This window comes from Protomyctophum parallelum (genome assembly GCF_964188405.1).
Source record: "Protomyctophum parallelum genome assembly, chromosome: 2".
Classification (NCBI taxonomy): domain Eukaryota; kingdom Metazoa; phylum Chordata; class Actinopteri; order Myctophiformes; family Myctophidae; genus Protomyctophum; species Protomyctophum parallelum.
The window spans coordinates 26,079,488-26,102,519 of NC_139699.1; the positions used below are offsets into that span (position 1 = coordinate 26,079,488).

The 23,032-nt window shown below is 44.2% G+C and overlaps 1 protein-coding gene across 2 annotated transcripts in view; it reads right to left on the reverse strand.

Annotated features, from left to right (window-relative positions):
- nkd1 (NKD inhibitor of WNT signaling pathway 1) overlaps positions 1-15,501 on the reverse strand; it is a 53,810-nt gene extending 38,309 nt beyond the window's left edge. Inside the window, exons 1-3 of one of the 2 annotated variants that reach the window (XM_083759725.1) lie at positions 15,344-15,501; positions 15,172-15,204; positions 14,850-14,959 (exon numbers count right to left, since the gene is read on the reverse strand). In XM_083759725.1, the coding sequence (XP_083615851.1) occupies positions 14,850-14,959; positions 15,172-15,204; positions 15,344-15,368 (168 nt within the window). In that variant the 5' untranslated portion in view covers positions 15,369-15,501. The remainder of the gene's footprint in view (positions 1-14,849; positions 14,960-15,171; positions 15,205-15,343) is intronic. The other variant, XM_083759726.1, reaches the window with a different exon arrangement.
- Between the last annotated feature and the right edge of the window lie 7,531 nt (positions 15,502-23,032).

Sequence of the window (23,032 nt, forward strand, 5' to 3'; positions counted from 1 at the left end):
GGTGACCGACCATAACTTCTTTTAAAGATGGGAACCCGACTGACCTCAACACCAAGGTGGCCTGCTCCTCATGTGAGCCCACACACACACACACACACATGCATACGTCCTGCATGCCACAGAGCAGACATCCTGCCCGCCACAAGCCACCACCTCTAAACATCCCTCGCCATCTGACCTTTTAACTGCAGACTTTAAAATCCTCTGTAATTATAGACAACTTTTCAACTTAGCGAGTAAACATACTCTCTGCAGAAATAGACACTTCAACTACTGTATACGAGCGCGTTGGTACCAGGCAACGGCACGGTTTCTATTCATAGCTGGAGTGGAATTAGTGGCCTGTGTCACTGCTTTGCTCTAATGAACTTATGGTATAGGTTCTCAACCTGTGGGTTGGAACCCCCAGACCCAGATGTATAGGTTATCAACCTGTGGGTTGGAACCCCCAGACCCAGATGTATAGGTTCTCAACCTGTGGGTTGGAACCCCCAGGTGGGGGGTCCCCAGGTGGAGGGTCGCCAGATCAAGTGCTTATCAGGGTGGGGGGTCCTAAGTTCAAGTGCTTATCAGGGTGGAGGGTCCCCAGTTCAAATATGATTATTTTGGCGGGTCCCCAGTTAAAATTTGATTATTTTGTGGGGTCACGGTCTGAAAAGCTTGAGAACCACTGGCAAATATGTCTCTACCAATACACAGACATTCTGTATACACAGCTAACACATTCCTCTACAAATACAAGTACAGAGGCATAAAGCAGCACGCACGCACGCACATATGTACATACGCGCACACACACACACACACACAGTTCATGCAAAAATTGCCCGCTAAAATTAAAATCCAGGAAACAAGATTTAAAACAGGCAAAAGAACCAAGACAAATTCCTGTTCTCTTCACATAATCCCAAGCCCAAGGATGTAGTCAATGAGCACATCACTTTTCGCTGGCTTCAAAGCCCCATAAAGAATGTATGGTGGCTTGATCATCGGATCGGTCTTTGAAGCATCAAATATGAATCGGCACAGCAAGTTTGTTCCACTTCCAAGCGCTCCAGGCAAACTCATGTCTTTCTTCTCCAAAGGTTGCGGAGCGGAAATACAAAGGCTATGGAGATGTAAAAAAAATAAAAATTAAACAAAAAGAGACCGACGGCTGAGAATGGGGTGCTGGGGAAAGGCACACAGGATAAGTATTCCCCTTTTTCATTACAAACATGCGTTCCATGTCATATACTGTATGTCACGTTGCTATGGCAACCAGGTGGACCATGCATGTTCGTTCGGGGGGGGGGGGGTCGCTGAAGTTATACTTAGTTGCGTGTGGCACATTTGTATACATGCCGGGTGTGTATGTACATATCTGCATATTTAGTAAATGCGGCCGCAGGTCGTATTTCCCATCAGATTTCCCATCAGTGTGTTGGTTGGTTCATGGTTGGTCACCCCAAGCCCCCATATATGGTGCCCATGTCTCGTGACATCATCTGACATCATGAGGGATGGAGATGTGGATACCCTGATGTCATAGTAAATGCGACCTGCTGTCGCAGTTAAGCCCATATATGGAGATCCCTGATGTCAACAATATTGGCCAGCAACTCTACATCTGACCTCAAACCTCAAACCCTTAGATATCCATATATGGATATGTCAGAACCTGTTCTGACAATCCATATGTTGATCCATCCATCCTTCCTCTTTGATGTCTCCCTTTTGACTTAAACCTGTCCATTCAAATTTCAAACTCTAGATGGGCCTGCCCTAAAGTTATTAGTGCAGCCGGCAAAAACTAGAGTTCTCAACAGGCCCAATTATATTGCAATACTGCAAGTCAACAATTGTTGCGATTCAATATCACTATCGTATTTTTTTCTTAGTTACTTTGTCCTTTTTTATATTAGAACATTTAAAAACAATTATAAACAATATAAACAATGAATCATCAGATTTTAAATATTGTGGCATTAAAAATCACTATTTGAATTAATCGCTTGTTTTTGCCCACCCCTAGTCTTCATTATGATGTTACTCTTCTGTACTGTAATTCTATGCCTGTGGTTCCAGTCACATTTCAGAAGGACCTGTCTCAGCTGTGTGTCTGGTGAAGCACTCTTCACCTTAGAGGTAACTGCGCGTGCTCCGACAACATGACTAATGGCTGGAGGGGTTAACTGTCAGTTCAAACGGCCCTCAGGGGCCAAACGCTGCACGGCGGGCCCCTGCTCCACTGAAAGCCTGGCGGGGTGGTGTGGTGTGGTGAGCTCCTCTTTCTTTGGAGTCCGGGACTCCAAGCTGAGGATAAACAGGAGAGAGAGGGAGGGAGGGAGGGAGGAAAGGCCATCACCTCTGTTTGGCTTTCCCCTCCACCGAAAACATCCCACCCTTTAACAGACAATCCAGACCGGCTTCAGCCCCCCGCCCACCCCCCCGGCCTCCCGGCGCCACGGGAAGAGCCGTGGAACCTCTGTGTAAAGTAGGTGGGAGGCGGCACAAAGCTCTCCCTGCTTTGTTTACCCAAACCCACTTCCACTGTTCCCCTCGCTCTACCTCAGGTGGCCTGACGAGAACCGGCCAGAGAGGCTTCCAAACGGTGTTGCCATGTCCCCTTATTGTCCGCGTTTCTTTTTTCCCTTCTGTGTAGTATTCTTTAAAATATTGGTAGTTGGGTTGGGCTCGGCTATTGTTGTTTAAACCAGTGGTTCTCAAACAGTTTCATGCCAAAGGCCTGTACATTTATATTTGTCCACATACACACATCTGAAAATATGTTTTGTGCTAGGGACCCCCATGCAAGAATTGTGTTTTTACAATGTTTCATATCTACAAGCTCACAATGTGCATTGTCCTAAAGTCGGCTCTTCGGTGCTACAGAAAATTTCTGTTGAGCCAAAATCATTTCGGCACTACAGTGCCGAAACAGCTGTAAAATAGGAGTATGAATCGGCGTTAGTAGTATTTTAATTACATCATTTTCCATGATCTGGCACAAATTAGCCGCCTATGAAGTTGGGTCCTCACACCACAGTCAGTGGTCTCCTATACAGGCAGCTACGCTAAAGTTGCTAACAGGCAGCTAGTGAGTCTGAGATAAACTTAAAACTAAGTAAAACAGAAGGGAGAGTGTGGGACTGGGAGTGATTAAGTTCTTTACCCTGCCGATGACCGCTGGATATGCTGTATGAAAATACGTTGCAATGTGAGAACGTGGACGGCGTGTTACCATGGAAATGGATATATACAACCATTACGTAACTCTGGTGAACTGTCGAGAGAGTGGTGAGTGACATTGTTTGTACAAGTACTATAAATAGCCGATCTACAAGCTCACAACGCGTCACAGCGACCCATTGTGAGCTTGTAGATTTGCTAAACTGTATACGCTTCCCTGCACAGTGGATTACATGTGGTGCGGATTCATAAATTGGATTAATTAATAATTGTGGTCGGATAACGGGCGGATTATAATTATGCACACGCGGATTCGGGTGATCTCATCCGCTGATCTCTAGTGCGTGCGTGCGTGCGAGCAAGCGAGATCATGCAAAGTCGCTTCTTTTGGGCTTGTTTTCGTAAAACCTGAGAATCTGGCAGCACTATGGCAGAGTAGAATAAGAAAGAGAAGTGGCAACACTCGTCATGGAAGCCTGGACGCACTGTGTGTGTGTGTGTGTGTGTGTGTGTGTGTGTGTGTCCACTTCCTCTGCTTAGGAAAACAAATAGAGCAGCAGCAGGAGATAGCTGTGGCTGTCAGGCATGATAAACCGATACCAAGTGCTGCTGCACATGCCTGGATTACGTGCGTGCGTGCGTGCGTGCACACGTAGGCTATGCGTGTCTGTGGTCACGTGTGCGTGTCTAAAACTGTACGCGCGTATGTGCCGTCACAAGAGCAATTTTATGCAGATGTTGATCTCATCCTACATATTAAGACTTGCTGCTCGAGTTGTACTATTCAGCTGCTCGCTGAGCAGGCCGGCCGGAGCGCAGGCCGCAGGGGGACCTGATAAACAAACAGGAGAAAATTATTCAGGACTTAAACACTTAAACACCCACTTGAGCGGAGCCTTTTAAGTGGGCTGATTAAAACGGGCATGCGGCTCGGCTCCCATTGGAGAGCTAGCAGCGGAGCCAAGCGCCACCACGGGCGATCAAGTCTCTCTCTCTCTCTCTCTCTCTCTCTCTCACAATCCCACGGCCTCTCTTCCATATCGTCGCTGTCGGCGGCAGAAACCTCCGTATTCTATAACTTTCCACATTTTAAATTAACTCATACTACAGTCGCTGTAGCATGTAATGTACAGCGTCTTGCACAAAAGCATCAAAAGTAGCAGATCTGCAAGCTCGAAACGCGCCGCAAAACTTTTTAATTTGAATCCTGAAAAGTAACACGATGAATTGGACATATGAGGTTTCCACCCGACAGAGACCATAATCTCATGGTCCTCGGTCACTGGCCCGTACCACAACTGTTTCTACTCTCTCTCACCACACGTTCCCACTCTGCTCTGGGAGATGTATAATCCAAAGGATTCTTTCTACGTTCTTTTTGGTTCCCCTCCATACAAAGCTATTACGTCGTCATATTTCATAATAATAATATCTCAAATTTATAGTGCTTTTCTAAGTACCCAAAGACATGGGGGAGGAGGAGCAAACGGATTTACATATTTACAGAATAACTGTCAACCCCTGCATCGCTATTCTGGGGGAAACATTCGCTCATGTTGCAACGAAAAAAGGGAAGAAAAAGTGATCCAAGTACAGTTGTAACTCAGGTGTGTTTCACTAAGACTTATTGGATTTAAGAGGTTAATCATCATCATTATCATTGGAGTCCCGTCCCGTCCCGTCCCCCCCCCACTGTTCAAATAACTCAGAAATGCCACGAAACATAAATAAAATTTCCAAAATTCTATAATGTTATATGATATGCCACCACTTCAAGGCTCAGCTGAGTGGTAAATCTTCTCCGTCAGCAGCATGGGTTTCAATGTCTCTGAGCTTGGCTGTGGAAGTATTTATAATGCGTGCGTGTGTGCGTGCCCGTCAGCCGTGTGAGCCACTTCACACTTTCTGATTTTAACCCCTTTTGCCAAAAAAGGAAAAGGGAATAACACTCCTCCTCAGAATTCAACCCTTTGAATTATATTTTCAAAACAAATGGCATACTGTAAGAGTATCTTCAGTACAGAACAAACCCTCGAGTGAGGGAGAGAAGAGATATACAGAGAGAGAGAGAGAGAGAGAGAGAGAGAACATAAGGGAATGCTTTGAAATGATCAGCGACTGTCTGTCTGTCTGTCTGTCTGTCTGTGCATGGGTCACTCCTCTCCTCAGTGAGGAGGAGGAGGAGGGAGATATTTGGGAAAACAAAGCGCAAATCTCAGCTGCTAATCCTCCGGGATTCAGAGCACATTCAGACGCCTTTGATCTCCAGAGTGCATCCGGACAGCCCGTTCCAGACATACTGCAACAGCACCCTAACTAAGCACACTCATGTATGCGCGCACTCACACGCACACTATACTGTACATAACTTTGCTGTCGGGCAGAAACCTCTTATCTCAATATTCTAACTTTTGGTGTTTTTTTTCATAAATGAACGCCCTACTCGATCATACTACAATGTCACACAAAAAGCATCAAAAGCAGCAGATCTGCAAGCTCAAAACGTGACACGAAGTGATGCATTTCGCGCTTGTAGATCTGCTGTATTTGCCACTTGAAATTGAATCCTGAAAAGTAACTGTCTTGGACATGAGATCACCCGACAAAGATGACACACACACACAGTCACACACACACACACACGCACACACACACATAGGCTGCTCCCATATCTGGCATACCCCATGCAGTCATGGTAGTTTTGCCATGCCTGAAGCTTCAACATAAATTCATTGATGATTAAAAGTAGGTCATTAAGTAAATACGTTTTATATTTTATATTTTTTATAATACTTTTTATTTCCCAGTGAAGTTTGGTTTAATGAAATGTGTTTCAAAATCCCTGTTGAAGTTGATTTTTTTAAAGGATAATGAGCAATTAAATGCCTTGGTTGACAAAATCTAAATACTCTTTTTTAGTTCAGACTATTTAATGAAGTTCACTTAATATATATATATTATTTTTTATCAAGGGACCATAACATCAAGGTGTACATTTCTTAGTGGAGGAAAATAATGAGTTTTAGAGAGCTGATGCGCTGTGGGCTTCTAGCGCGACGACACAAGGTTCTGGAAAATGATGGGAAGAAGTGGATCATATATCTGGCCTATATGTTTCAACCTTTACCACCCTCTGTAGCATCATCTGTGTCTTTCACAGGAAGAAAGCTTCCCGGAAGGCATACAGCATTCTCCCACAACAGACGAACCTCACAGCCGCTGCCTCACATTGTCACATGGTGGGGGGAAGAGTCATTTATGTGACACGCAATCCCAGAGGTGACATCAATGCCACTCCCCACATACCCCCCCCACACCCCACCCCCGACACTGAAAAGCCCCCTTCAGCTACGTCGATGTCAACCCCAGACTTCCTCCTCCCATCTTCTCATGGGAAAAACAAAGCATGCACGCGCACGTGTATGCACATGCACACACACACACACACACACACACACACACACACACACACACACACGCACGCACGCACGCACGCACGCACGCGCGTGTGTGTGCCCTTCTTGTGTGTGTGAGCCCTTCTTCTTTAATGTGTATACTGTATGATCGCAAGAACAGATCGACGTTAACTGGAACAATGGGCCCCTGATAACACTGTGCACCATTTGTTATTTTTATAGCTATATACTCTATTTTTGTATTACAGGTGTGAGTATTACTACGAATTAAAGTGTGCAAGTGTGACAGCCAGTCAAGGTTGAAGGGCAGGTCTGATAATGATGTACCGTGCATTTCCCACCATTGTCCAAATCTGTTTTACATTTTGAAAAGGAAAAAGCCAATTTAATGTTGAGGTGCCCACAAGGTCTAGGTGCCCACTGGAACTGTATACAAGCACTTAAATCTGTTTGTTTCAGCAAGCAGTAACACTGTTGTACTACAGAGTATAAATGTGTCTTTTAGCCAGGTGCTGCACCCCCCCCCCCCCCCCAACCTCCTCTAACCCAAAGGCCATGGCTTGTCTTTTCTTTGGAGAGCACCAGCCTCCAAAACCTTTACTCCCAGCCTCTTCAAAGAGCCACGACAACAGGCCGGCCGGGCCCTGCTGTCCCAGGGGAGGTGGGTGGGGGCCTCCCCTTGCAGAGGGGCGAGAGAGAGAGCCCTGGTGGGAACGCCAGGGCGTGGGGCAATGTTGCCCTGTCTGCTTATTATCAGCAACTTTGGGCTTGTTTTTCTGTAAAGTCGCTTGTAAATATTGGTAGTTGGGGTCGTGTTTTTCTAAAGTGTAGTTATTTGGGCTAACTTCCAACTTTTTTTGTTTAAATCAGTGGTTCTCAAACATTTTCATGTCAAGAATCCCCACATTAATATGTATTTATCCCCTAACCCTCATCTGATAATGCTTTGTTAACGGTGCCAGATTTGTGGTGTTAGAATGTTTCAAAAATCGTCTAAATACAAAAAGAAAAAGGAAAATAGCCGAAAGAAATCTATTTTAAAATAGCCGATGTGTACATAGGTTTAAGTTGCTTCTTTTGGGCTTGTTGTCACAGACCAGGTTGCTTATTTCTCTTGCAAAATCTGGCAACACTGGTGTGGGGGTGGGGTAGGGGGCTTTTCTTTTTTCTTTTCCTTTTTTTGCGACATGCAGCGAGCGAGCATGCACGCCATGCAGGGCCCAGCCGGTGGGAAAGGGGGGCCGACTGACAGTATTTGAAAGGTGCTTTCAGCTGTACCCAGAGACAACAAGGGTCCTGTTTTTTGTTTGTTTTCTGTGTAGGAATGACAAGGATAAAGTAATGTGCAACTTCAAGAAGACGGGGTAGTAAAGGGGGAAAAGTGGGGCAGGGGGTGTTGTGTCTTTTATCACACTATATGAAGGCTGGGGAAATGTGCAAAACGAAGAAAAAAAAGGAGAAAAAAGCATCTATGAGGATTATACTTCCAAAAAACATTCTAGTTTCTAGAAAAAAGGTAGTTATAAATAAATTAAATTTAAATCAGACACCCGGCAACCTGCTGTGAAACAAGAGCGTTGGGGGCAAAAATTCCACTGTGATTAATAAATTAAAAAATAAATGCACATCCTTTGGGGGGGGGGGGGGTGTGTGTGTGTGTGTATTTTCACGTCTGTAGACTCTGTACTGTAGGCCTTTGGTTCTCAAAGTGGGGTCCGGGGACCACTAGGGATACTTGAGGGAGTTCCAGGGGTTCCCTATAGCTAAATTAGAGATAGTTATGAACCAAATGGACCCCTATGGGCCTGAAACTCAAGAGTGTCCAAATGTCCCATTAGGGTCCATTTGGTTCCACTTGTACACTCTCAGAATTAAATTAACAGTGATTTTACAACATAAGTTGGGGTCCCAGAGATAGAATGGGAGGTCCGTAGCCTAATGCACGTCAAACTGGGGGTCATTGAAATGCAAATGGTTCAAAAATCACTGCCAGAGCCGTATAAATCCTCTCTTATCGGGGTCCCTGGCATATATTTTCAAATGGGGGTCCACAGACTAATAGATGTCGATTTGGGGGTCCTTGACATGAACAGGTTTGAGAACCACTGCTGTAGGCTATATACATGTGGCGGTTGGGAGGGTGGGGGGTGGGCACAATGGGTAGGGGGGCCTCATGCTGGAGGAGGCGGAGCTACACGCGCCTCCCTGCCTGCCTGCTGCGCGCCACTACGGCACCGCCCACACTTCAGATGCAAAGTCTCATTTCATCAGTCACAAGCAGCAAGGCCACGGGGTAAACGCAAGAAACAGATGGAGAGCAGAGGAAGGCTGGAGAGAGAGAGAGAGCAGCGATAAAACGGGATAGGAAGTATAGGGGAGTGCAAAACGTCAACACTTTGAGGTAGGCAAAATTGGCTTCAGCCCACACCTTTTCTGGCCACTTTAAGGTGCTTTACTGATACAGTATGTACTGTATACTGTACTCTACTTGTGTGGACACCACCATGCACCGTGCCACAGATCTCCAATACTGAGAGCCACCTGTCCATAGCAGAAGAATATCAACCCCAGTTTCAGGAACAACATTTGGGAAGGAGTGAAATCAAAGGAATTTCAGGCCTCCGACTTCCCCACTGTTACTGACACCCGACCTACATTCCCATGGATGCCAATCCAGCTGGGGTGCTGGGGTGGCTAGAGGAACAAGGGCTCCAAATAACTATCTCAGCAGTGATGGAAAGTAACTGTGTACGCGCTACGTCCAACCGGGGAAACTCCCCCGTCAGGTGAAAAGAAGCGGCTTGGACTCCTCGTGCATTGATTATTATTATATATTGATTATTTTTAATCCTAGATCAGTGGTTCTCCCGGTCTCCCCCATAACTCTGAGTGTACAAATGGAACCACATCGAACCGTAGGAGTCCATTTGGTTCCATCTGTACAAGCTCAGAGTTACAGATTTGGTCAGCATTTGGAACCCCACTCAAGGAAGCCTGAGGGTCCCACCTCAGCTTGAGGTGGTAGAAGACATCCACTGTGAGATGTCAGGCTGTCAGACATGTGGCAATGCAAGATCGGAATCAGTATCGGGAAGGAGAAAATGGTACATCTCTACCCAGGACCTTCTAGGCTAATGTAAATAGCTGCCAAAGGAAAAAGCAAAAGATAAAGAAAAAAAAAGATTTAGCCAAACTTTTACATGAAACATTAACTACTTCAGATGGCTTTGTTAACGGTAAAAACTAAAAACTAAACAAAAGGGAAAACATCCAAATCAATACTGATTTCACAGACAGCTTTCTTCTTCTTTTATTCATGTTCTCTCTGAGCTACAGAGGCCATTAGGCACACACAGGCTTCAATTATTTAGAAAAATACAATTAAAACTAAAGGCTAAAGCTAAACTGTCTGAAAACATTCAACTCTTTCGGCAAGGGCTCGTCACTCTGAGCCAAGTCTCACTTCACACCATCTGGGAAAGGAAAACACTATCGGCTGTCGTCAGGAGAAAAAAAGAACGTATTCAGGAATGAAAACAAAGATGTTTGTTTCTCCTTATTGCCTTTTTTCTCTTTTTTTAAACCCTAGTCTAGTGTCTATATTCTGAGGGAAACAGTCTGCGAAAATAGTTCACAGTGTCAGATGTTGTGAACATCTAGGTTGTCTATTATCATTTCCAGTGACCCCGTGAAGCAGGAAATACATACAGGCCTAGTACAGAGCCCTGGGGGTATGTAGGCTTTTTAAGTAGTTAAATAGGTGAAACAATGGATTTGGCAGCTTTCAAAGTCCAAAGGGGATTGTCAATCGACATGTTAGAGACAGTGTAAACTGTCTAAACTAGGGGGGGGGGGGTTCCAATTTGTCCCCTACGGCAGGGGTTCTCAAAGTTTTTGGCTGGGGACCATGTCTCGCGACCCCCGCCCCACTCCCCAATACAAATTAACCGCTACAATAACCGTAATAAGAGAAAATACACCATAAAAAAATACTGAAACCAGATATAACCGCTAAGGAAAGTTTATGCATGTACTATGTAAACTCTTAATTTCCATTGCCCAGCCATTCAGTTGCTATATAGGGGTGCTGAAATATCGACGGGACAATCCTGCCAACTTTGAAAGCCAATAGCCAAGCTAAGGTGCAATTAGGATGAAATATGAAATATCCCCATAGTTCAGCGCAAGTCTGATTTCCTGAACTTCCGTTTTCACTTGATACCAAAAATGTGTTTTGCAAAAATGGCGCTATAACAGGCCAATGTGAAAAGGTTGGGATATATTCCTCAGCCTAGAAGGAAAGTTTGAAAGATTTCACGTAAATTGCACGCTGCGTTCATGATTTGAGGCATTTTGTTCCAAAAATGTGTTTTGCAAAAATCCACCTGTTGGTGGCACTATAACAGGCCAATGTGAAAGGGGTGGCATTTGAGGCTTTATGTTCAAAACGGGCCAATCCTGCCAACTTTGAAAGCCAATGTTAGCCAATTAGGATGGAATATGAAATATCGGACAGATCCGGCTTGAACACATGACTATAGATAGAGCAGCACAACTTGGCTGTGTTGGTCGCGGAGTGGATGGCAGATAGTCAGATACTGGACACACAAAACAACTGTATCTGTATCTAATATAAATGTATTCCAAGGCAGCACGTGTTGCTCTTCCATAAGGCATGATCCAGGGCATAATGGATTATGGATAATAGATCTCTTAAAGGCAATGGCACCTGGCACACTGATTGGTTTAAGTTGTGTAACGCCCAAACCACACCTATGCACAATGTAATAGGTAGTGGAGTTGTTTTAAGGATTTAGGTGGTGGCACAAGACTGGGGAACGCCTCTTACACAATACTAAATCCACAAATTAAGGAAAAAGGGTCCCTGCCGCAAGATGGAGCCCCTATATCTGATTGACTTTTATACCACTTATATGATATAAGACAGTTTCTCGAGATCACCGATCACCGATCGAGTCATTTGGAGTGAATATCGTCTGATTACCGATCGGTGGCCGATGGGGGGGGGGGGGGGGGGCAGTCACATGATTTCAGATGGATTGTCATAACGCCAACAAGAGCCCTGAGCACACATTTGGCCTTCTCCATGATGGGATCCTGTTACAAGATGAAGATGTCTGTTGTAGCCTCGGGCCCATGTCAGGCTTAGCACCACTTCCACACCACATGTGTTTGCCCCACCCCCCCTCCCCCCAAACACACACACACACACACACACACACACTTGTACACAACAATCCATGCTTGGTAGCTTGCACGAAGTGGGATATTATAGTTTTTTCCCAAATTAACGCCTTACTTAATCAATGATCATACTACAAGCGTCACACAAAAGTAGCAAAAGTTGCAGATCCACAAGCTCGAAACGTGGAACATTCCCTGAATTCAGAATTTTACTCCAGTAAAAGTACAAAAGTATCGGCATCAAAATATACTATGTTTTCTTTTTTTAACCCATTTTGGACTGAGGCCGATTCTAAAAAAGCTTCTAAATCTTCTAAAGTTTCCTGAAAAACTTCAAATATTATTTTATATAGCAGCATCAAACATTTAGGGGTTCCCATCCAGAAGGGTTGGAACACCAAAAGGGTTTCCTGCCCAGAATGGGTTCAAATTATTTAAAAGATTACTGCATTGTCGCATCACTATGCAACGCAGCGTGTTGTGAGTTTGTATTTTAGCCTTTTTTATAGAACACAATAGGGCTTTATGTGGTTAATGTATGTGGTTTTGTAATAATCTAAATCTGCAAAGTAACTACATGTAATAACTGCCTCCCATCTCCCACCATGCATTTCTCATCACTAAACAAACATGCCAGCAACCCTTTTTGGGGGGGGAAATTCAGGTTAAAAGTCACCATAAAAAAACAGCTTCCAGAGTGATAGATCAAACTTTAGATACAACTTGGACTTTGGTCAGGAGATCTAATTGCCTTCTAGAGACTCTTCTCTGACTTTAGTCATTACCAGTACCAGTATGCAAACGTCTCTGCCAAAGGAAAGAGAGAAAATAAAATGTTTCCAAGGAATTGTGTAGATGTGACTGTTCCTGCCTTAAGCACATAAATAATCAAATCTTTCCAAAAAAGACTGTTTACACATTTTGTGGCATAATTCTGATAATCTGGTTTCTTGAAAATAGCCAAGGTATTCTTGTCTTGTGATGATGTGTCTGGCTGGCTTTGTGTTTAGAATAAATCGACAGCAGTTTCTGTGTTGCCATAGTGAAAAAAATGATACTTTTCTTGTTCACAGTGCCTTGCTTGTTGGTGTGGGTGGAGGAATTGAGCATCCTGGAGGATTTCTTTTTTTTCCCTCCTCCTTTTTTGATGGTGCTTCTCAGTCCTCAAACATGCCTCCTTTGAGGGAAAGCATCGCTAACCAAAGAGGCTTAAGGCTCCTCTGAAGCAATTCCAAAGGATTTCCTCACTTGACAACAACGGCACTGTGTGTTTACTGCGATGCCAAAATACAAAAACGACCATGGACCTCCAACATTTCTCTTTTTCAGCCATTACAATGTGCCCTTGTCACCACCATGGGCTTGTCACATGACGCGGGTCTTCATCTGTTTATGAGAAACAAACAACTAATATCTGCATTTCTGGCAGTGGCTCTCAAACGTTTTAATTTCAAGCACCCCCTGTTTTGGTATGCATTAGGATTAAGTCACCCCTGTAACTCTAATAGAAAACGGAACCAACCATTTGTACACTGTCCGAGTTATAGTCCTGCAATGATCCATTTGGTTTCTAAACTATCAGTCATTTAAATGGGGACCCCCTGGAAGCCCGTCAAGGACCCCCTGTTTGGTATGCATTAAAATTAGGCCACGGACCCCCATAACCAGGTCGACCCGTGTACAGGTCCATTTGGTTCATTCCATTTGTAAACTTTTTGAGTCACATGATGACACATCTACCAAGAAATGCCCAAAAGTATTTATTTTAAAGAAAACACTTTGGGTATGTCGGTTTAATTATTTAGTGCATTCAGCTCAACAGACAGTGAGGTCTTGATCTTTTGAGTCTGGTTCAAGAGTGCACTTTAAGTGGCAGGCATGCATGAATGCATAGGAGCAGACCGGCTACCACTTGACTTTACACTTAAGGTCTCACAACTGCCTAAAACACAAATGGAATTAAGTGTGTGTGTGTGTGTGTGTGTGTGTGTGTGTGTGTGTGTGTGTGTGTGTGTGTGTGTGTGTGTGTGTGTGTGTGTGTGTGTGTGTGTGTGTGTGTGTGTGTGTGTGTGTGTGTGTGTGTGTGTGTGTAGCAGGTCGTCCAATGATCCATGGGTCAGCAGTTCGAATCCCGGCTCCTCCTGTCTACATGTCGAAGTGTCCTTGGGCAAGACACTGAACCCCAAATTGCTCCCGATGTGCTGTTTGGTACCTTGCATGGCTTCCACCGCAATCGGTGTGTGAATGTAATGCACAATCTATGTAAAGCGCCTTGGATAAAGGCTCTATATAAATGCACCATTTACCATTTCATGTGTTGCCTATATTCTGTAGTGTACAGGGCTTGTTTGGATTCAAGCACTGAGAGTCGGAGACGAGTGTGTGGGATATCAGAAGCAATTGAAAAATATTTGTGCCCTTGATAATGTATTTTATAAATGTGGACTCAAATAAAGAAATTGAAATGTATGTACACACACACACACACACACACAAAACATTTCTTCAGACATGCAATCAGGTTGTTGTTGTTTTTTGCCATGGAACAACCAATATAGGCTGGAGGTTACAACTCATGATATTTCTGATAAATGGAGCAATCTGTCCACAGTCCCCACATGGAGTTGTGGAGAACTTTCTCAACTTTTACAATGATCAGCAGCACCTGAGCGTGACCTCTACAATAAACGGACTGTACTCCTGTAGCCTACTACTACAGCCGTAGAAAACACAACGTTACGTGCAGGTCAGGCTATAAACAACTCAAGATGTAAAACCATTACGAGCCATTACATAAAGTGCAAAGTTCATTGCTTGATGTCTTAAGTTCTAGCCATATAGCTCTGCTTGCTGCACGGCACAAAGTTGCGATCATCAACGTATGTTAATAGATGCACTCAATGTGGGCTACACGGCAGACATAAAAGCCTACAATGTACGCCTTAACAGAAAAATGAACCAATCCTGATTTAGGAACATATATGTAGGCCAACTCCCATCAAATAAAAAGCAACGAGTGGTTTGCGAGCCAAAAGCAGGAATAATCGCGCTTCTTACCCGAGCTGTGGAGCCGCAGTGATTCTTGTGAGTGCAATAGTATTTCTGTTTCACCAGCCAATCGTCCATTCCTTTCCTCGCCAAGCAGGCATTGACTACAAAACTGTCGCCTTGAAAGGAGAAAGAAAGAAATTATTATAAACTACTACTATTTATTGTAACTGGTTACTAACCAAATTACATTGTGCGTGCGTGCGTGCGCGGGCGACCAAATCTCCGTCCTCCAGTCATGCAGCCTCATCTTCAACGAGAATTACAAACTAAAAAGCTGTTGCCGAAGTGTCTGAGTGAGTATAATGTGTTATAAATGCTTGGTGCTTACCTTCTGGACTCTCCCTCGGTTTACAAATCGCAGCTTTTTGTGAGGAAAGGGGAGTCAGAGAAAGAGAACAAAACATAAATAAACGTTACTCGAAACTATTGCCGCTGTAGGCTATCCCACACTGCACAAGACACAAGGGGGGAAATAATAATAGCTAATTGAGAAAGCTTACCATGTTTGGAATGCAGTTTACCCATTTCTATGCATCGAGTTGGAATATAAAAGCATCGGGTGAAGTTAATAATCCAGAACAGATAGATATCCAGCGGTATGGTATCCAGACAGACCCGAGCGGAGCAGAGCGCGTCCCGGACAGAATGAATGCAGCCAGACGGAGCTCATACATCCAAGAGAACACAAACCACACAACAAGCCTTTGATGTGATCCTCCAGCCCCCTCCCCCCCCCCCCCCCCCCCCTCCTCCTCCTCCTCCCTCTCTCTCTCTCTCTCTCTCTCTCTCTCGGCAACCAAAAACCCCGACACTTTTACCACTGAAGGAACGGTAGAGTTTAGGTCCCATAGTCGAGAGGGACTGTCGTTCTCGTGCGCACTGTGATTGGCTAATTGATTCATTGCCACGGCAACAAAGTGCTGCTTGCCCAAATCTGAGTTAAAGGACAACTTTTGTTTTTTTCAACCAAGGTTCATGTTTTAGGTTGTTATTAGAGAAACTAAAAGATGAGTGTTCTTTTCTTTTTTTCATTTGCTGCTTTCTTTCGTTTTAGGGATTTTAGCTGTTTTTGACAGGGCGGCGGGGGCATTCGAGCATGGGGCTAAATATGTATTTTTTTACAACATTTTATAGCGATTTATTTTTTAATTATTTACTATAGTCCTAATAAACCCATGGAAATTTCATCTGGCCACAAAACATCACGAGATCTACTGAATGTGTCAAACTGACATTGAGCCTATGACACACAGTGTGGCTTCCCCCCAGTAGGCTACCTTCACATTCTGTTCTGGCCTCAGTGTTTTAGCACCCTCTATGGGCAGGCCAATGTATTTTGTTTCTTCTTTTCTGCACAGAGTTCTTCCTGTTAATTACCCCAGGTGCTTGATTGATTGAATTGATTGAAATATTTATTAACAGTTTGTAGAATTTACAGTACATTTTAAGCACAAACTCAATACAAAGACTGTCAACTGTGAGTGGACGACCCAATTAAGCATTACACTTGTTTACAACAGGGTCCACATTGTTCAATTCATCAAAACATTTAAAGACATACAGACATTTAGAGACATACAAATAGACATTTGTATGTAGCTAAAGTACAGAACAGGAATTCATCATATGGGAAGCAAAAAAGGGAAAAGATACAATATACAGTGAGGGAAAATGGGGGGGTGGGGGGGATTCAGATTTTACAGAGGCCAGTTTCGAATTGCAGCCATCCGTAGGTGCCCTTTGAGAGCGGTTTTGAAGGAGTCAAGGGATTCACATGTCTTAATGACTGTTGGTAGGGCGTTCCACATTTTGGTGGCATAGGAGCGAAAATAATTTAGTCCCTTGTTTGTGCCGAATCTGGGTTGTACATGGTTTGTTGCACTCCCTCTGGTGTTGTGGGTGTGGACTTCGTTTACATTAAGGAAGTATTTAGACAGGTACATGGGTATCTTGGTGGTGTATCGAATCTTGTGGACCAGACCCATTGCAAGATGCTGTACTCTGTCGTCGACCCTAAGCCATCCCAGCCTGTCAAAGTGGGCAGGGGTGAGGTGGGTTCGGGGGGTGAGGCCAAGTAGGAGCCTGACCAGTTTGTTTTGGGAGGTCTGGAGCCTTGTTTTAAGGGCCTTTGAGGTGCTGTGGTACCAAGAGGTGGATGCATAGTCAAAGAAACCTTGTACGAGGGCTCCTGTTAAGGTCTTCAAGGTGTTTTTGCTGACCAGTGAGGAGATCCTGTAAAGGAATCTTGTTCTTTGATTGACTTTTTTGATTACGTTGGTGGCCATTTTATCACCGGAAAGATTGGCCTCCAGGATGGAACCTAGGTAGGTAATTTCATCTTTTCGTGTGATAATATTGTCACCCACTCTAACCAAGAAGCCATCTGCCTTGCTGAGTTTACTATTTGATCCGAAGAGGATGGATTCAGTTTTTCCCAGGTGTAAGGATAGTTTGTTATCAGCGAGCCAGGTGCAGATTCTACCGAGTTCAGAGCTGAGGGTCTTTTCAACCTGCAGTTTGTTCCTGTCCGAGACCAGCAGTGCTGAGTCATCTGCGAACAGGAACAAGTTGCAGTCACAAGCTGAAGTCATGTCGTTAACATAAATTAGGAACAGTAAAGGCCCTAGTATGCTTCCTTGTGGGACGCCACAGCTCACTGGGAGGGGAGGGGACAGTGTTCCGTTCACCTCCACCATCTGTTCTCTCCCCTCCAGGTAGGATTGCATCCAGCTCACTGATGTGCTATCAAAACCAATAGCTTTAAGCTTGTTAACCAGTATGGAGTGGTTCACTACCTACTGAGTGTTAGCAATCAAGGCATAATCTGCTGCAGTGCTGCTGTGCAGGGAGTTTAGGCTCACTCAGTGTGAATTCAGCTCAGTATGAGAAGCCAGCTTCATTTGACAGTCAGGCTTTTGTTTGTGCTTAAAGAGCCAAAGATTGTAAGTACTTTACCGAAAACATTTGTAAATGTTAAGTTTCATTGAAAGAGTGGTGTATTTGGAGTTCTGTGTTTTTGTTTGTTTTATACTCAACTGTTTTACTTACCTGTTGATCCTTTCCGGTGTATTATTGTTGGTTACATTGTTACAGTGTAAAAGATATTTACCGCATACAGTGATAACAAATATTATTTTATTGATGTACATTAATTTCTGTGATTATGTGAATTGTGTAATTTTCTGGGACATTTACACATGCTTTTTTTCTGTCTTTTGTCACAGTTTTACAAAAAGATCTTCTATATAAAAGATTGGTCAAGCAAGATCCACTCCTCTCTGACTGACTTTTTATGGAAATATGTTTAGCTCGCTGCATAGCCACACAATGTGTGGTGAGGGCAGAAGAGTAAAAAATCTTAGCCATACAGCACGAGCAAGATGTCAGACGTTCCAGATGTCAGCGGAGTATCCAACTTGGAGGTCAGGTCCGAGTGTGGACATTCATCAAAATCGTCACTTCATTCCAGTAAGAGACATTCAAGCAAGGCATCATCTACACATCATTCCCGTAAGGCACATGCAAGCAGTGGAGCAGCCTCACATCACACTTGCAAGTCACATGCAAGTAACACAGCAGCCAGCTCACATCATACTTCTAAGTCACATGCAAGCCAAGTTGCAGCAGAAGCACGGGCAAAGGCAGAAGCTGCATGCACGATAGCTGAATATGCCAAACGGAAAATAGAGTTGGAGGTTGAGAGGACACGCATTGATGCAACACTAAATGCTTTGGACAAGGAGGGCGAAGCTAAAGCTGCTTTAGCTGCTGCAGAGGTGCTGGAAGCTTTTGCAGAAGAGGGCAGTTTTAAAAGTGAGGTGGCGTCCATCACCAGTCCCCCTTTGTCACGCTCGGTGTCAAGACAACGCACTGATGATTACGTCAAGACACACTTCAACCCCCGGCAGGAGGGTGACAAACTGCAGATTTATCATGGCTCTCAAGCCATACACCAGGCCACCTCAGCCACCCAGCAGGAGGATGACAAACGGCAGGTTTCTCATGGCTCTCAAGCCATACACCAGACCACCTCAGCCACCCAGCAGGAGGATGACAAACGGCAGGTTTCTCATGGCTCTCAAGCCATACACCAGGCCACCTCAGCCACCCAGCAGGAGGATGACAAACGGTAGATTGTGAGTACTTTGCAGCCACAATTGACAGTCACGTCAGGTGCCAGCCACCACATCTTGCAACCTGTCTCTTCTCACATGCCCCAACAGTATCATGGCTCTCAAGCCATACACCAGTCTACCTCAGCCGCCCCTCACATCATGCATCCCTCTACCTCAGCCGCCCCTCACACCAAGTATCAACCTACCACAACCCCCCCTCATGCCACGCAGACCACCTCAAACGCAAAGTCTATGTCATTTCGCCCTCACGGTGTACAACAATCCAGCTCAACACCGCATCATACAAACATCAAGTCTAGTCTCTACTCACCTTACGTTGGCAATACACCAAGTACCCCACATACGGTAAGAGAAAGACCTACTCTCAGATCTACAGATGTCTCTGACCTTGCTGCCTTTCTTGCTCGACGAGATCTTCTCACTACAGGGATCAAGGTTTTTGACAATCAACCAGAGAATTACATGCCATGGAGATCCACCTTCTGTAATGCAATGGAAGGCTTGAATCTCAAACCTAGTGAGGAGCTAGACTTACTTACCAAGTGGCTTGGCGGGGAGTCACTTCAGCATGCCACGAGGATCAGAGCAGTCCATGTCAACGATCCAGCAGCTGGTCTTGACATGTTATGGCGACGTTTGGATAAAAAATACGGTTCTCCAGAAGTTGTTGAGGCTTCATTATTCAAACGACTGGAGAACTCACCACAAATCTCTAACAAGGACAACCAACATCTTCAAGAGCTTGCAGATCTCCTCCTTGAGATGGCAGCAGCAAAGAATGAAGGTTATCTATCAGGTCTTGGTTTCCTCGATTCACCGAGAGGTATCAATGCTATTGTGGAGAAACTCCCACCAAACCTCCAAGAGAGGTGGGTTACTCAAGGGACTAGCTAAAAGAGAGAGCATCTTGTTCACTATCCACCTTTTTCTTATTTTGTTGACTTTGTCAACGATCATGCAGACATGAGGACAGATCCCAGCTTTACCCTTCAAGGCTCCTGCACCGCACCTCCCAAAGCTGAGAAGCCGCAAGCCCAGCCGTGGAAAGCCAGGTTTCCTATCTCTGCCAATAAGACTGAGGTTGGAGCTCCCAACTACCCAGACAGCAATACAACTTATATGGATCCGGGCAGGCAGTGTCCCATTCATAAGAAACCTCACTCCCTTGGCAAATGTAGGGGGTTCAGAATGAAAACTTTGGATGAGAGGAAAAGTTTTCTCAAAGAGCATTCTATTTGCTACAAATGCTGCAATGAACCACAGAGCAATTGACTGCAAGACCACCATCCGCTGTTCGGAGTGCAACAGTGATCGTCACATCTCTGCTCTCCATGATGGTCCGCCTCCCTGGGAGGAGAACGATCCCGTCACTTCAGAAAATGGGCATGGCGGGGAGCAAGCCCACACAATGCGCCATATGCCCAACGCCTCGATTTAGGATGGGTAATTATTGGAGACGTGTGCCTCAGTGGAGCCCACAAACCTTCTGTGAACACTTTCAAGACCAATATCCTGGAGAATGGTCGCACCAGCTTCTTCAAGCCTTGTGAAAGTAGCATCCACGTCAGAGAGAGGTTCACAGGTGAACACCTTACACAACCTCTGGGGAAGCCAGCCCAAGATGGTCTTTGCAAGCATGTTTTCAATCACACCATCGAGGACAATAAACAAACTCTCAGTCAAAGATGAGATCTCCCTCCACATTATAATAATAATAATAATAATAAAACTTTATTTGTATAGCACCTTTCATGACATGAAATGCAGCTCAAAGTGCTTTACAGAACAATGTAGAATAAAAGAAAAGCAAGGCAACGACATTAAAAAACAAGCAGTAATGCAATACAGTGAGGACATGAGTAACAAAAGATAAAAAATAAAAGATCAATTAAAAGCAGTGTTGTAGAAGTGGGTCTTGAGCTGAGCTTTAAAAATGTCTACAGAGGCTGCCTGACGAAGGTACAGTGGGAGCTTGTTCCATGCCGACGGCCCGTAGAAGCAAAAAGCTGCTTCCCCGTATTTGTTATGGACCAGGGATTCACTAAGGATGACTCCAACAGTTGGGTGGCCCCCCTCTCTTTCCACTCTCCAAGACAGCACTTGTCTACTAACAGTTTCTAAGACCTGTGTCAGAGGTCATTCTCCTGGTTTCCAAAGACACTACCCAGAGGAGAAAACAGTTAGACAGTCACACTATACTTACCTTGAGTTGTTGTCTTCATTTCTATGTTTTTTGTATTGACATCTTATAGATGCCATGCGGGGAGTGTTCTGGCCTAGCACCCTCTATGGGCAGGCCAATGTATTTTGTTTCTTCTTTTCTGCACAGAGTTCTTCCTGTTAATTACCCCAGGTGCTGCCTATTGAGTGTTAGCAATCAAGGCATAATCTGCTGCAGTGCTGCTGTGCAGGGAGTTTAGGCTCACTCAGTGTGAATTCAGCTCAGTATGAGAAGCCAGCTTCATTTGACAGTCAGGCTTTTGTTTGTGCTTAAAGAGCCAAAGATTGTAAGTACTTTACCGAATGCATTTGTAAATGTTAAGTTTCATTGAAAGAGTGGTGTATTTGGAGTTCTGTGTTTTTGTTTGTTTTATACTCAACTGTTTTACTTACCTGTTGATCCTTTCCGGTGTATTATTGTTGGTTACATTGTTACAGTGTAAAAGATATTTACCGCATACAGTGATAACAAATATTATTTTATTGATGTACATTAATTTCTGTGATTATGTGAATTGTGTAATTTTATGGGACATTTACACATGCTCTTTTTTTCTGTCTTTTGTCACAGTTTTACAAAAAGATCTTCTATATAAAAGATTGGTCAATTAAGATCCACTCCTCTCTGACTGACTTTTTATGGAAATATGTTTAGCTCGCTGCATAGCCACACAATGTGTGGTGAGGGCAGAAGACATTCAGTAGATCCTGTGATTTATTTGTGGCCAGATGTAATTTCCTGGGGTTTATTAGGGCTATAGTAAATAAAAAAAATCTCCATAATATTTTGTAAAACAAATACATATTTAGCACCATGCTTGAATGCCCCCGCCCCCCTGTACAAAACAGCTAAAATCCCTAAAATGAAAGAAAGCAGCAAATGGTGTGTGTGTGTGTGTGTGCGCATGCCTGCGCGTGTGTTTGTGTGTCCGCAATCTCCCCCCTTACTTGAGTAAGAGTAGCCTACAAATACAACCTGTTCAGATTTACTCCACTACAAGTAAAAGTAGCTCAGTCAAAATGTTACTTAGGTAAGAGTAAAAAAGTACTTGCTTTTACATTAACTAAGTACACTGAGTAAAAGTACATTTCTTATTTTTCACATCAATTAATTGCTGTTATTCTTTCACATTTAATTTATATAGGACCTTGTAAGTATATTGTTTCAGGGAAGTCACTCTGAAACCATATGCACTGCTGTGCTTGCTTGTAGAACTATGTTATATAATTATACGGTACAGCTACAGTATAGTATAAATTATACTTTACTTTTTTGATACAGTAGGCCTACAGAAAAACATAAGAATTGATTGTGCCGATCTTAACAAAAACAGCCTGAACACTGAGCGAGATAATTAAGCCCTGCTGCCACTGCTGAGCAGAGGAGGAAGCCACAGACACTGGTGAGCAGAGGAGGAAGCCACAGACACAGAGGAGGAAGCCACAGACACTGGTGAGCAGAGGAGGAAGCCAGTTCAAGCCACAGACACTGCTGAGCAGAGGAGGAAGCCACAGACACAGAGGAGGAAGCCACAGACACTGCTGAGCAGAGGAGGAAGCCACAGACACAGGAGGAAGCCACAGACACTGGTGAGCAGAGAAGGAAGCTACAGACAAGTGAGAGCAGAAGTGGGGAAGAAACAAAAATCACACTTGTGTGAAGAGAGGGGTGCCCAGTGTGGCTGCTACATGACGTCACAGGGGGCATGCTGATTTTCAATAAACAGCCAAGTGAGCCAACCTAAAAGTACTCAGTGTAGCCTTCCTAGAAATCCTTCCTACTTTTACTTGAGTAAGACAGCAGTTTGTCATTGTAACATTCGGTTACGGATA